The following is a 16,061-nucleotide window of genomic DNA, read 5'->3' on the forward strand; positions in this document are numbered from 1 at the left end:
CGGAGCTTAATGCGATGTGACAGCCGACTCTGAATGCACAATTAGCCGCTTTACTTACACCACTTGTCTAATTTACAGTGTTTTTGTATCAGTGTTTCCAGTATTAATTTGGTGTTTAATCTTTCTCGTATTTTTCTCACAATTCCATTCCATTTGCGATGTGTGCGCCACGCTCGTTCCCGTCAGAAACCCAGCAGGTGTAGGAATTGTGGGTGGACACGGCCGTGTCGTGAGATGATGGATCTATGCCAATATCCTCGCTGTAGGCCGCACGTCTCGCGCCCTGTGTGTTAGAGCATGTCCCGTGGAAGGTGATGTCACAGAAACGAATTCTGAGGCACTAATTTCACACATTCACTACGGGATAGAAATGTTCACCCGATGGAAATCGTACTGATATTTTGATAAAATTAACTTCAAATTATAATTATTGTGAAACACTCTCTGTTTCAACCATTGGTTGACTGGGCTTAGGCCAGGGGACAGGCAACCAAAATAACAAGCAGAGCAATTTTCTTGGAATTCGCTACGAAAAAAAAAACTTTATTTTAATAACCGCAATACGCATGGTGAATACGAGACGCCGTCCATTAATAAATAACGTCACGAAGTGGTCCTTGAAGAGCCACATGGGGGGGGCGAGGGCCCTCCGGAGCGGCAGGTTGCTGACCCCTGACCTAGGCCATCAAGTCACTCCACTTGAGAACCAGGCACGGGATTTCGCAATGCTCTGACCTCTGAGCCACCCAGCCACCTCCACCCGCCTGGACGTGTGATGTTTCGTTTTGTTGAATCGTTCTTGAATTGTTCAATCACGCGGAGCAGTACGTAGTGCATCATGCCTGAGCAACGCGCGGGACAACCCGAAAGCCCTTTGGAGAATCAACGCGAATTATTGTCTTTTATTTCCTATTTGTTCCCGCTGTTTACTTGGCAAAGGCCTCGTCGAGTCTCGCGACTCTCTTTCAGGAGGGTACTACCAAGTGTTTGCAGTAGGCGGTGGCGATGGTCGCTATGTAGATTCCAATTGAGTCATTTTTGCGGGTAACGACTTAAAAATTCGGGTAAATTCTGACCGTGACGCCGTCCACTTTGAAGCGGACGGCGTAGATATCTACGCGTAATACGCCCCGCGGCATTAATCGGGGCGGCTGCTGGATTCGAACCATGGCCCTCTGCTACTAAGGCCGCGTCACCACCCCATCCACGCGTCCAACCGGTCAAGTGCCCTCTGCTGGAGTTGATGAGTCCTTTGCGAATGGAAAGCTGGTGGGTGAGGGGGGGGGTGGGTATTGTCACTGGAGAATAGATCCCGGCTTTTATTCGTGAGTGATCGGGGGCTCGCTGCTGAATCGCGCACTCTGAGATGTCACTGACTCAGCGTCATTAAAGTGCATTTTTAAATCCTTTATATTAAGTTCGCTTGCTTGCTTGCGCGCTTACGACCGTACAAATCTTTCGGTCGTTTTTTAACCCACTTCCCGTGATCCAATCGAGCTGACATTTTGCACACAGACTCGTTGTGCGTGACAATTTATTTTCCACTTTTTAGGAAAAAAAAAATTTCACTAACACAATCATATATTTTTCCTTAACACAGAAAATTATTCAAGAAAACAACAAAAATGTACAATATAAACAATCATATAAAAACTGAAAACCTTATAATCCTTATATACGACTTTCCTTATATTTAATTTAAAATACCAATGTGATAAAAATGCAACTCTTACTCAAGAAAAACAGAAAAGAATAATAAAATAAAACCGATGCCACACATATAAAGGATTTATAGTGAAAAACTTTGTTTTTACGGGTTAATTTTTTCAATTGTGTTTTTTTTCTCTCGTATCCTCTTTGGTAAACGCCGCGAATGAAAAATTAGTTGTTAAGCAATTTTAATAAGTTTGTTGAAAGCAGCCTGTGCGGTAAAACGACGCGGGAGTCATTTTGTCGTTTTCCAAATGCGATTAAGCGGGCGTTCTTACGTGCCCAGCAAAACATTAGCTGCACTTTGTCGCAATAAAACGCGTGACTGTGCGCAACAGCAAGGAGCGGAGCAATCCGCGCGAGTTGTGAAGGCTTTGTGTCGGATGTGCCTGCGCAACTCGCGCCGTCCCGTCATTATGACGTGGCCGGGAGATGGCAGTACAGCTGTGGATGCTTGAAGAAATCTGCGTGGAGTTCTTGAGTGTTATCGCCTTGCATGTGTGTTCGATTTTCTTCCTCCCACATGAAGCCAATCACTCATTGTCTTTGAAAGACACCCAGCCCTTGGGCTTAAACCTGGACTTCAAAGGTGCTAGTCCAATATGCCAATAGAAATACAAGCTTCTTGAAATAGGGACCTGGGGCTTGAACTCAGATTGAAGACGGTCAGTGGCAGTGCCCCAGCATTGTCGTCAATTCCATAGAACACACCATCACCTTGGTCTCAACCTCGAACCCAGACCATGCGTCCTGGGAGAGCGAGAGACACACAGGGGGCCGCCACGCTCGTGCGTCTCCTAAACGGGCCCCGTGGTAGGACACACGGAGCTGAGCGGCGCGTCGTTTAAGACGGCGACACGGAGCCTCCCCCGTCGGGGGAGCGCGTGACATTTAGCCGGGGTCCGTGCCCTCCTTGCCCCCACCGCCGTCGCGCCTGCGGTGACTGCTGCTGATGATGAACGGCCGTCGCCGCGTTCATTCCGGCGCATGCTCAGCTCGTTTTCTCGTATTTTATTTAACAGCGTTGTCTCTCCCCCCCCCCCCCAGGCACAGTCGCGACGCCCCAATGCTCGTTTAACGACTGGCAGGGGCAGTGTACGTGCGTGTGTGCATTAACGGTCTGTTACGGTGGTTATATTGGGGGTTGGGGGAGGTGGGGAGCGTTAGCGTGGAGGTGTGGACCGATGCCTCGGGCTGGGACGATCGTTAAAATTAGAGTTGCTACGGTTACTCGAATAAGTCGGATGAATCGATTAGACACGGTAATCGACTTGGTCGTCGATTACTCGGGGCCCCTTTACCACTGGCCCCAACATCCTGCCTAACGAAGGCGGGAAACCTCTACAAGACACACCCAGCGTGATGCTGCTGATGGCGTTGCCTAACCACCGCCCGGCATTTCCCCTTTTCAGGAGCACACATGGGGAACGGGGGTGAGGATTTAATTTTTTCCAACTATTTTCGTGGCATCTGATTAGTCGAGCAATTGATGACTTACATAATCGTAGAGCCCAGCTCAAAGGTTCGCGTAAACATCAGGCATGGAGGTGGCCCGGTGGCTCAGAAGGCAGATCAGTGGCCGAGCTATCGAGTGTGCAGGCGGTGCAACTGCACCGCCGATGCGGCCCAGACACCGGGCTATGACCCGCAGAATATTCATTTAAACTGGAGGAATCCGATAAGCTATGAAGCTCTTTTTCACAGATGTTCGTTCCCCCCCCCCCCACGTACATAATTGTATGAAAAGCCACTCTCCGTCTTGAAAACATGCGTCTCTGGGGTTGTACGGCATTTAAAAAGGGAAACCACTTCAACTCATAAACTGCAAGTTAACTTTTGCGATAATAATTAGAAATTATTTTCTAACTGTTGTATGGGTGTCGTTTGACCATACTTCACCATGTTCAGTGCGGGTTGGCGAAGGGTTCTCCAGGGGGATGGCGAGGGGGTGTGTGCGGAAGGAATGGGGGCAGGGCCTAGAATCGGTTTGGGTATCACTCTCCACCGATGTTAGCCGTGGACTCGGATCACCGGGCTCACGCTGCACTCGCTGGAATGAGCCCCGCTGAGCTTAATGCACAACGAGAATCGATGCGTGGAGCTCCAGGTCGAATGTTCGTTTTGGTAAACATGCACGTAAATAGTTTGAGTCATAAACCCAACACGGAGCAAATACGGGCCGTTAACATTTCATAGTTTTGGCTTAATAATTCATCATTGTCCTCCCCGCTCGATGGCACATAAAGATTTTGTTTATTATGCAAGCAAACTCTTTCTTTCAAAGGAGTGAATCTCTTCGTTGTTTATTTGTTTGTGTTTGGCCGTGGCCTCCTGCGGCGAGCGGTCATCCTTGACTCGTCTTGGTGTCCATCCTCTTCAACTTCGTCGTTAATTGCGCAAAATATTCCGTCACGGTAAACCGATTTGAAAACCCGATTTAAACTCGGGCCTCGGCTAGGGACCTCCAGGCTTTGTTTAACGGGCTCCGCTCGCGCGCACGCACGCGCACGCATTCAACTTCCAGTGGAGGCAGCAGCAGCGGCAGCAATATTATTACTGGTTTTAAAAATATATAAATGCTCAATTTAGGACATTTTTGCTAAGCTCCACGGGCCTTATGGTGCCAATTAAAACTGGCTCAAAGCTGGGCGGCCAGGGCGGCAGCTGCAGCTGCATTATTTATTTGCCTGTGCGACTGTGTGCGCTTCTGTGTGTGTCTCCGCGCGTGTGTCTCTGTGTGTCTGTCTTTGTACGATTGAATGTGTGCGTGTGTAGCGGTAGCGCAGTGGTTAGCGCACTGCGCTGCTAACTCGGCAAACCGACTTCGATTCCTGCTCACGACCGTTCACAAAGGCGAATATTTTAATCGTTGTCCCTCCCCTAGGGCGACTCAGCCTTAAAGGAGTACCTAGTGTGGTTGTGTAAATATCAGCACTGGGGAGACAACGGTGGCTGGGCATGGTGCTGACCATCCACCCTCGCGTGCGCGTCCCTGTGTGTATGACTGCGCATGTGTGTACAACTGCGCTTCTCTGTGTGCATCTTTGCAGAGAGGCATCGCCATTGGCCCGTTCTGCAAGAACTTCAACGAAGCAACCAAGGACATCAAGGAGGGAATTCCCCTGCCCATCCGCATCCACATCAAGGTGACGCACCGTCTTCACCATCGTCGGCATCATCATCGCTCTCATCATCATCATCATTGCTGTGTCATCATCATCGTCATCCATGTCATCGCTCCCATCGTCATCATCACTATCATCATCGCTCCCATCAACATTCTCATTATCACCATCGTCATCATCTTCGCCAATATCATCACCATACATTACATAATGAGCCTAAGTGTTAAACTGACCAGAATTAAAATCATTATCATCAACATCTCTGCACTACTAACTCACCTCTTTGAAGACGACGTTTAGTGGGTCTCGTACATTTTTACATAAAACTTCCCAAACACGCTGCGCTACGAGGATGGCCAGAAGATGGAAGCACAGTGAGTTGCTTACACGAACCAGGCTGTGCAGGCCCTGTGAATGTCACTTCCAAGATTTCTGAGCAAGGTTTATTTTGCGTTCACGCCGGAAAAAGTGCTCGTTCTTAAACACGTTCTTGTTAGTTTTAATGCTCCGCTAGAAACATCTACGTCTGTGCTCTCCAGTTGCCCGCGTGAAAAGTGTTTTTGCCCAGTCGTGGCCCAGTTGGCTCAAACATTAAATAATCGAAATCGGTGGGGCACATTTCTCCACGCACCTCCGATTAGCGCGGTTGGCTACATACGGTGCGAAAGAAGTTCGACATACATACGTAGGACGATACGGAAATAAAAGGCTTTGTTGACTAAACAGACCGAATTTATGAAATGTAATTACTGCTTTGATTATTATTTATTATTAATCACCATTGTCACCATCATCTCAAGTCATAATTTTAATTTCGCGATTTTGACAGAGATGGCATCACCACGGTTACTGTGGTCACTGTCATCGTATAATTTACGATTTTGCTGCACCCAATTCAAATCTTTTTCCTAAAGTGCATCGTGACATCCGGGTGAGCGAGCTGTCCAGTAATCGGTTGCCACCAATTTGTCTGTGGGTTGAAACGGGTTATCCGATACGCAGCACACAGTCGTCTGTTCTTGCGAGTTACATCACAGGGTCGCTCACATCCCCTTCATAATAATAACTCGCTCAGCTCTCGATCATCCGTGGTAGTGGTGGGATATGTGGCCCCGATATTACAACAACAACAAAAACACGGATAATACAAAATTCGAATTAGACTATAACCCCATTTTTATTGTTGCCCTAAGATGCAGAATGTGCTGTTTGTCTTCATTGCTGATTGAAGTAACCGGTTTACTTGGCGTCGTGCTTGCGGTCACGTGGGCAATGTGATTCGCTTAACCATCGACGAGTGAGGAGCAGCTGGCAATTAAAACGGCAGTCGCATGTAAAAGGCGCGAATGAGCGCGCGGTTAATTCGCAGTTTAACACGTAGGCTTTCGCAACCAATATCATCCATAATATAGTTTTTTGTAGTTAGATCTGGCTGTCGCCTGATGAAGCTAGTTGTAATTACTGGCGAAACGTCGTACTCGGATTGTAAATGTTGTGGATTTGCTCTCCAACACATCGGTGTGCTGTACTAGTAACGAATTGACCACGTTCTGTTTACGTGACAAACTTTACTAATTGGCTGTTCTGAGCAGTGGCGGGTTAAACGACACATTTATATTTACGCGATATAACCCAAAAAACCTATATTATGGTCAATCCGCAACCCGGATAATCTGCCCTCGGATAAAGCGAGAGTTCCCTGTACGGCTTAGCAATAATGAATATTATTATAATCACGTTAACAACGTCCCCAGGGAATTCCTGCTCCGGGGTGCTCTGGCGGTGGTCGAACCGGCGAACCGCAACTGCCCTGGTGGCGGCCGCATGGTAGCGATTGCGCTTCGACTGTCAGCGCTGTACACGGGAGGCCAAGCTGCCGCTTATAAATCAGACGCTTAGGAAATGAGTCGTTAGACCGATAACCATGGGGGCGAGGAGGTGGCTTTGGGAGGGGGAAGGGGAGTGGGGAATGGGGAGGGGGGAGGGGGAGATCGGTCGAGGAGGGAGAACAAGGAGGGAACACAGATGCATGAATGCAAATCTGTTGTTTCTGCACGCACATCACAATTCATTATCATCATCATCATTGCCACCATCAGCCACCATCAGCCTCGATCAACCCACTGCTGGGTGCTGGCTTCCGCCATCTCTCACGGTCCCGCAGTGTAGTAGTTCACCTAGCGCCTGCGCACAAGCTGATTTCATCACTCCATCTCCGAGGTGGTCCTTCTCTCGGGTGTGTTCATTGCCTTGGCCCTCGCTCCGCCTTTAGCAACGGTCCTGGAGTCGCACACATCAAGCTGCGTTGTCTCGCCATATTCCAGGCATGTCCCCGACTGGACATCTGTGAAAAAGAGCTTCATAGCTTGTTGGATTCCTCCAATATAACTTAATCTTCTTCTGATTCTGATCTGATTCCCAACAGCGGATATTTCCGGTTGGCCGACGAACCTGTTGTATTTTACTATTTATGCTCCAAACTTTGCAGCCTTCTGCTATGTAAAGTGTTTTTTTATTCATTCATTCCCATTGGATTGCATCGAAGACTGCGGTAAAGCAACTCTGGGGTGATTAATGCGTTCTCCATTTCGTGTTAATGTACTTTTTGTGTTTCGCCAGTCCAGTCCGCAGAAGACATAATTTGATGTCGCTCCCAATGTCCTTGGAGAGAAGCCCGTCACTCTCTCCGACTCCCCTTGCCGTACGCAACGTCGAGATCGCTAACGTCACAATGTACGCCAGTGGGCACACCGATTTTAGACCGACTCTTAGCAGCAGCTTCAATGAAACGATTACATCGATTGTCACCACCACTGTCAATAATAATAATGCGTTAACTGGCATAACAATGGATCGTGCATTGAAATCGGGGCGCGGTTAGGAGGGAAGGTTCATATTGCAAGCCCGAGAACACATTTTATCAAAGCACACAAGGCGGTGCTCATGAAAGTGGAGAGGATATAGCAGGAGACGGCGATGCCACACAAACATTTCGAATGCACATTAAGCTGCAAAACAAGTCGGGAAAGAATGAGAAACGTCATTGGGAAATGCAGCACAGACACAACGACGTCAATGAGCAGACGATACATTTAACATGTCTATCTTGCCACGTCGTAAACAAAAAAATATTCGTGAAAAAAATTATCACCAACACAGCCTTATGGGATTGAATGTTAGCAACCTTGAGCAAACTCTGGACCGGTTTCAATGTTCAGTCTCTCATCGGCAGAGTCGGGCTTGCTTGATGCACTGCCCGTGAGCTACCGATCAGACAGGTGAGGACCCTCTTTCTTCACGCGTCTTTACGCGATGGGGGTTCCTAGTTCGACGGAATATTATACTGTGATGCACAGCTCGAAACAACCGACGAAAATAAAAGTTTTTGTTCCAGTTGTACCGCCTTCTTGGAGTGCAATAAATTCCAGCAGCATTGTTTCAAGACAAGCAAAGCTCTGGACCCCGTTTGAACATACAGTGTTGCAGATATGATTGAATGCATCACAGCGAAAGAATGGGAGCATGAAGGCAGCACAAAGTAGGCCTGAGGGAGAAATACTGAGCCATAACTCACGACGGAGACAGGCTCTAAAATGAGTGTAGGAATTGTATGCAGATCTCCACAGCAAACAAAATCCATATATCCCAGCCATCGGACCATCTCTCAGATGTAGAGGAGGAGATTCCAGATGTCTCACGTTTGATAAAGTCAACTCTGCCCCTCGCAACCGGCACACACCACGGCCCATGCTCGAGCTAATGGTGAAATATTTTTACACCGCGGTGAATGGAGACCTGGGAGAGGTGGGGGCGTGGTGGGGGAGGCGAGGGGAGGCGGCGCACGGCGGTTGAGTAAGTGTCCATGCACGTGCACGGCAACGTAGCGAGGTTATTTTGTCACCGCGGATGCCAAGAAGCGCTGCGGGCATTGGGGCGTGGGACAGGGCGGTTGCCGCGGGGCAGTTGGTGCATTGGTGATTGGTGCGATGTGGAGAGGTTGGTGGGTGGGTGAGTATTCTGGGTTGGGTGAGTGATTGAGGTGGGCGAGCGAGTGGGGTGGGTGAGCGAGTGGAGCGGTAGTGTGGTGGTTAGCGCACTGCGCAACAAATCTGGTGACCCGAGTTCGATTCCCACTCACAGCCAACACCAGTGGCAATTATCTGGTTGACTCAGCCTCAAATGAGTACCGAGTGCATTGTGCAAACACCGCCACTGGGGAAACAATGTAGTGAGTGAGTGAGTAGGGTGGGTGGGTGGGTGAGTGGGGTAGATGGATGGCTGTTAGGGACGGGGGCGTTCAGGCACTGGCGGTGGGAGGAGGGGTTGGGGGGGATCACAGAGACAATACCATTTGCTCCGCATTGTCCCCAGCTGATCCCCGTGACACCCCCCCCGCCCCCCCGAAGACGCCGGCGGGCGCGAGATGCCCCTCCCCCCCCCCGTTATTTGCAGTGCGCACACACGCGGATTCGCTAAAATGTCATCATCGGTCACGGCGAGAGAGCCGCCCGCCAGGAGGGAGGGAGGGAGGGACGCGGAGAATAATCCTGACGGTAACAACCCACGACCGCCACCCCGAGCCATCATTATTACCGTGCGCGTGCTTCAGTGGCGCTAGATCCTCCCGCGTGAATGTGGAATTTCCAATTACGCCTGTCAATTTCAGGAGTTTGCGTTGTTGATAACGGAATGCCAAACCCCCCCCCCCACCCCCCCCCCCGCAATAAAAAAATACGTATCGGTTTTTGCCGCAGTCTTAACGACGAAAATAAAAGTCCAGCCCTGTGCCGCGTGCCCTCTGCGTCAGTCGGGACGCACACCGCGGCCACCGCTGAGGCATGTCGCCGGCGCCTTACGGTAGAAGTCGCAACCGGGTACCCGATACCCGTACCCTACCCGATACCCGGCTACCCGTACCCAGCCAGGTACGGGTACGGGTAGCCGTTTGCGACCCTGGTGCGGCCGGGTATGGGTACGGGTAGGCCGTGAGTCACTGGTGAGTAACCGTTTTTCACTCATTTCGGGTAGGGTACGGGTAGGGAACGGAAACCCGTACCTGGCCGGGTACGGGTATCGGGTACCCATTTGTGACCCTGGTGCGGCCGGGTACGGGTAAGGAATCAAAACCCGTTTGCGACCTCTGCCTTACGGTGGCCACCGCTGACCAATCGCACCCGCACTGGCGCCGCGCTGTTGGAACGTTCGCGCGTGCCAATCGGTTTGATGGCTACTAAAGTATGAACTGGATTCGGTCATCGATTCCACGACTTTTGGAATCGATATTTGGTTCTTAAAAAGAAAAAGAAATTATTATTGATTAACAACTCCTGGTTTCCATCGCTGGCTGAGGCTTTTTGTTTGAGCGCCGAGATGGTTTGACATTCGCCGGTATTGAATTATTAAATGCCTTTATAATTAATACTATATAACAAATGAAAGGACACAATACTTTATTTATTCATATTATGGCCCATGTTGATGACCAGTCTGTTGCGCAAGTGAGGCTTAGGACATGATTATTTAATAACAATTAAAATAATTTACAGCTCGTTTGTCAACCCATTGCTGAAAGAAGGCCTCTCAGTGACCGGTCTGTCATGGAGAATATTTGATCATACTTCACCAGGCTGGTCTATGCACGTTGGTGGCTTTTTGGGAAGGGGGATGGGGGGGGGCAGGGGGTTGGTGGGGGGTGGAGGAGCAGAGCCGTTTGAGATATCACTCGACCTAGACGCGATTATTGCTGTAGGAGACTTATGCAATCATCTTCAAGCCACAGCATCGCCGCCACTTGCTGCACTCCCTGTGTCCTCTTTAACCGTGAGCACCGCCCCACGGCTACAAAACCCATCATCGTCATCGTCATCATCCCGACAATCAAGCGAGTGTGCTGCACGCTCTGCCTACCAGCGGTGTCGCGAAGCCTGTGGCCTCAAGTGTGAGGAGTTGTGCCACGAGAATGGGTGACTTTTCCGTTGCACGTACATGATTTTTTGTGTGTTTAGTTTTGTTGTCCTTCTGCCGCACTTCTAATTACCACGGTTGGCTATGTACTGTGCGAACGAAGTTCAACATACCTACTTATTTAAAGCTTATTTAAAGCTTTCTCAATTTTACAGCAATAATGATTTGCAAGGCGGCGAAGCGGTGGTGGGTGCGGTGGTTAGCACACTGTACTGTGAACCGCACAATCTGCGTTCAATTCTGGGCCATGGCTAACATCAGTGGCTGACCTGGTCTGGGACCACCCCTCAGGTTCCCCTTCACCAACACGGTGCGACCAGTGCGGTAATGTATGGTTATACAGTACCTACGGCTGACGCATACAGTACCTACGACTGACGCATGGAGAGGCCTTCATCCAGCAGTGGAGTGACAAAGGGCTGATGTATTACTTATTACATTTTTCACAGGTGTTTGAAATCATCTTGTTTGTACATTAACTAGGAAAAGGGGGGGGGGGGGGGGAATCTGAACTGTCTGGAAAAAAATCTGACAACATCTGAGAAATCTGTACAAAATTCATTCTCGCCAAACAACGGTGGTCCAGTGCCCTCCCCGTGTCTCGTCGGCGAGAGATTCAATTTGTTGAATGACAACAAGAGGTTACAGGAGCGAGACAAAAGAGTTATTTCGTGCAGGGATTAAGCCTTTGAGGAATCGATTATGATGATCATCATCATGAACCTAGTTCACTGCACATTAAGGGGATCATGTAGAGAAATAACTCTGACTCATCAAGGCCACGTGTGGCTCTCTGTGTGTTATCGATCGCCGCGCTCATTTGGCCATGCCCACGTCCAATGCTCAAATGTTTTGTCACTGCGCGCACGCCATCATTGTACAATCATAAAACGTTGTGTCGCAAGGTGCACGACACCTGTCGTATTAAATAAAATGTTACAAATTGCGTCGCTGTTTTTTTTTCTCTAGGCGGTGGTAAGGCTATTACGGTAAAAATAATACGAATAATGTTTGAAAGAAATAATTTAAAACATCCCCTGCTTATACATAGTGAATGAACGGCTTGACGCTCAACACGTATCATGCTCTGAATGCCTTAAACTGGGTCGACTGGTGCCCTTTGTTCTTTATTTCATATTACATATTTTCTATTCCCCCCCCCCCCCCCCCGCCAAATCTGGATCCGGCATCACATCACAAGATGGAGAATCCATGCAGATCTCACGGAAGCGCAAAAACAGCGGCAAACGCAGCAACCCGGCGGTAGCCACGCTCGCCACTCGTTGCAGAGGGTTCACGGTATGGGGTGGGGGAAGCACTTTCCTACCCAGCCTGCTACTAACAGTAATACTCATCATATGACAGTCAAACCAATATAATTAGTTTTCAGAGATGGAATTTTGCCAGATCAAAGCCTAACACGGACAGTAAGTGGCCGGACGTGTACGTCGGTGCGTTGTTGCGTGCTTGGCAATGTTGGATGTGCTAGGGTTTGTCAATCATACGTGGGTCGTTGCGTGTTGGAGACTCCAGCTCTGCTCATCTGTAGGGTTGCTAGGAGATGGCAGCACAGCAAGTGCACTTCTAATTTCTCGTAGAACTACTAAAAACTATTTTGTATTATACTAGGTAAAGCCCACTGAGCTATATAGCCATTTTTTTAGAAGCGACCTGGCCACAAATGATAGCTCAATGAAGCGGCTTATGTCGAAATTTATCGCAGCCAAATACTCTAAAAGCATGTTTCAAAATGTGGAGGGAAAACCCGGAGGGCCTGGGGAAAAAAACACACGACCACCGGCAGAACACACAAACTCCAAATACGCAGGCGTCAGGGTCGGGATTGAACCCACGACTTCCTGTATACCGGGCGAGGTAGTTAACATCTCGTCACCGTGGCGGCAGAATTTTGAGTGCTGTCTCCTCATATGTGTGATTTTGCTTGGGTACTCCCACGATTTCCCCCCCTGCTCGCACATAATGCGCATCACACCAAATGGGCCAAACGCGAATGCAGGGCCCTCCTGAAAGTGAGCCTTGAGACTCGGGTGAGGCTTCCCTGCAATTAATGAATGAGCGAATACTATTGTTGTTGTGCGCGTTATCCATTCATCGATTTTAAATCGATGCGTGTACAATGTGTGCGTATCAAATTGTGCATCTAGGAATCGGTCAGTTACGATCCATTAAGATTAAATGCCAAAGTCATGTCGAGACAAATTGGAATGAATAAGGCAAAACAAATGAGATGGAACCTAGGACGCGATGTTACCCCAAATTGTGAGAATGCGTTGTACTGTACTGTGGTGGTGTGGGTGGAGGTGGGAAGGGGAGTGTATTGCTCCGTGCCTAATCATCAGGGGTGTATCGATGCATTAGAATTATCGGGCCGTTGCCGTTTTCAAGGCTCGCAGTGCATGCATCAAGTTGCGTGTGCACGAATCAATGTTTGTTTGATGCAAATGAAATGCTAATGTTTCATTTTGGCCAATGGAGCAAACAAAACTGGACGAACAGCACAGAAATGACGAGAAACGACACGGAAGAAAAAGACGGTGAAAACGCAACAAAAAAACGAATTGATTGTTGAATCGAATCGCAGCCCTGGATTGTGGAAATTCATCGAATTTGCCCGGGGTTGAATTGTTACACCTCGGGTATTCGCTTGAAACGTTATTTGAGATTACCACTGGGGTGGAGCCGGGTGACCTGGGTTCAATGCCAGGGCCCGTCTCACGTCAGTGGCGAGCGATGTCTGCACAGACCCTGGTCCCTGTTTTCCTTCATCAATCCGCACTGACCAGCATGGTGAAGTACGGTCAAACTACCCTCGCGGTAGAGTTAGCTAATACGTTTATTTTCAATGAACACCAATACACGTATCTGTATGCTATGCAGAAACCCCCTCGTCGTCCTCTCCGCGCCTCCCCCACCTCATTTTCCTCGTCCTCCCCTGCCACCTCGTGCGTACGTGCATAAATATTTCCCGTGATAAAAAAAAAAAACTAGAATAGCTGAACACGGTGTCGCTGATAGATTTCCGCTCTCGAGATTGTGCCGTAATTGCTTTTCACCCTCTATTCCCAGGCACGATTGTGTCGTGAAATGGCGAAAAAGTCCAACAAAATGTTTCTTTCTTTATTCCTCATTTCTTCAGCAGTGCCCGCTGCGCTATCTTCCATGGACATTCTTCTTTTTATCTTTTTCACAAAGCTGCCGAGAGATTAAACTCTTTTTTGAATTGCTTCGCGCGGTCAGATTGTAATATAAGTGGATCACGGCACTTCACGCGATGATCCCAATAATCTCCCCGTTCAATTTCTACCGACGCACAACATCGGTGGCGAGCGATATCCGAACCTGTGCCTGGTGGCCTTCCCTAATCTGTCTCAACCTTCCAACGAGTCCTTTCCACACGGTATATATAAGGCTGCTGTGTGCGTGTGTCCCACACACGCTAGCCGACGGCACTGGCCCAATCGGTCCGTTTGGCCACAGTAATCGCTGGCGCCTTGAGATTGATCCCGACGACCAGGGCGTGCGCATCACTTAAGCCCGTGTCATTTACACTGCGCCATGCAGCCCAGAGCAGCCATGCTTCGCGCTCGCGCTCATAACCGTGGACGCATCGCTCCGATCCCCAACTTCCCCTCCGTTGCCTCCGCATCGAATTGGGGATTAGCTCAGAGATGGCTCGCACAAGTGTTTTAGAATCCTTCACTGGCCTGCTTTCACCTGCCTCTGTCTTCTCCTGCCCTTGCATAATTCGCTTTTGCCGGCGATTTCAAGGTGTTGGGACCACTCCAAGTGTTGCCATCTCACGCGGTGCTCACAAGGAGGAGAATCGCTCTTAGCCCATGGACGAGATCCGTTCGCGTTGGATCATCTTCACGAGAGTTCTTGTCGTCCCCAGAGTTGACGCGTCAACTCTGTCGGACGGAGTTGGAAAGCGTTAGGAACTGGCCGTGGTTTGTAAAATGCGTTTATCTCCCCCCACCCACCCCCCCCCCCGGCCCCTCCTGTGTAGCCCGATCGCACGTACGACCTGGAGCTTCGTCAGCCGACAACGTCTTACTTCCTCAAGGCAGCCGCCGGGATCAAGAAGGGAGCGCGACAGACGGGTGAGGGGACCTGAAGTGGAGGTGGGGGGGGGGAAGACAAATAGGGGTCACGACCAGTCACGTCGTGTTGAGTATACGGCCACGTCGCGATGAACGCGTCCAATATCGTCGGATCTCGGAAGCTGAAGCAAGGGGGGTCGAGTCTGCCTCGTACCTGGACGGGCGCCCATCAGCAGGGCTCACCCCCCCCCCCCCCCCCCCCGAGGCTGCATTGGGGCTACTCGTGTCACCCCGTGGTTTCGCTCGGTTTGGGCAAAGTGCCAATGCAGGTCCTTCGTGAAAATGATTCTTGAGACTCGGAGAGGCTTTTTGTTACAAACAAATGACACGACTATTATTAAATGTGTTTATCATTGAGGTTATTATTGTCATGTTGTAAAGGCCTGGGTGTCCCTTGCGTTCTTTTTACGATGAACAATGCATTTTGGATTTACACAGCTACTAAAAGCGACTGCATCTCAAGACGCTGCAGAGAAGAAGTTGGCACCGTTAATTTTTATAGGGGTCGTCACTCATGGATCTTAACGTGATTTAACAACACACGAAGGTGTGCTACTCACATACAGCACGAAGGCACAACTCCTCCCATCATGCCTTGTATACATGTCACGTGACCGCGACGTTGCGTGGGCAATGCTCGCAGCCTTATCTTCATCTCTGTGTGAGTCTGTGGGTCCCTGTGTGAGTCCACAGAATGCAATGTGTATTTGTATGGCATCGTCTCGGTGAAACTGCATCTCGAAACGTGGTACTGAAACACGGCACGTGTTTATAGACCGGCTCTCACCGGGTCCTGTGTCTGGGCTCATGGCGCTCTCTGCTGGTCACATGGTGAATAGAAGACCGTGTTAATGTTTCAGTAACCCTGGATAACAACACGGAGTCTCGAGCCCTCTTTACACGAGGGGTTCCCCACCCACTCACCAACCCACATCTACCCAGGGCTTCATTTCTGACCAAATTATTTTCCTTGCAAATAGGCCGGAGTAGGCACGTGAACTACCAGTAGCTACATCCATCGCAGGTATACAGGATGTGGTGTGCCGGGCACCAGCAATATTTTTCCCAGGATGTCGACCCAGACTCCACTAAAACTGAGCCCCCCCCGCCCCTACCCACCAGTATCTCCTTACCCCCCCCC

At 49.5% G+C, this 16,061-nt stretch overlaps 1 protein-coding gene across 3 annotated transcripts in view; it reads left to right on the forward strand.

Moving 5' to 3' along the window:
- Nucleotides 1–16,061, forward strand: part of MRPL11 (mitochondrial ribosomal protein L11) — a 101,918-nt gene that overhangs the window by 83,642 nt on the left and 2,215 nt on the right. For all 3 annotated transcript variants that reach the window (XM_061549992.1, XM_061549994.1, XM_061549993.1), the window contains exons 3-4: nt 4,761–4,856; nt 14,827–14,920. In XM_061549992.1, coding sequence (XP_061405976.1) covers nt 4,761–4,856; nt 14,827–14,920 — 190 coding nt within the window. The remainder of the gene's footprint in view (nt 1–4,760; nt 4,857–14,826; nt 14,921–16,061) is intronic.

Source organism: Lethenteron reissneri, chromosome 11 (assembly GCF_015708825.2).
Source record: "Lethenteron reissneri isolate LAM-NWPU_2019-01 chromosome 11, ASM1570882v1, whole genome shotgun sequence".
Classification (NCBI taxonomy): Eukaryota; Metazoa; Chordata; class Hyperoartia; order Petromyzontiformes; family Petromyzontidae; genus Lethenteron; species Lethenteron reissneri.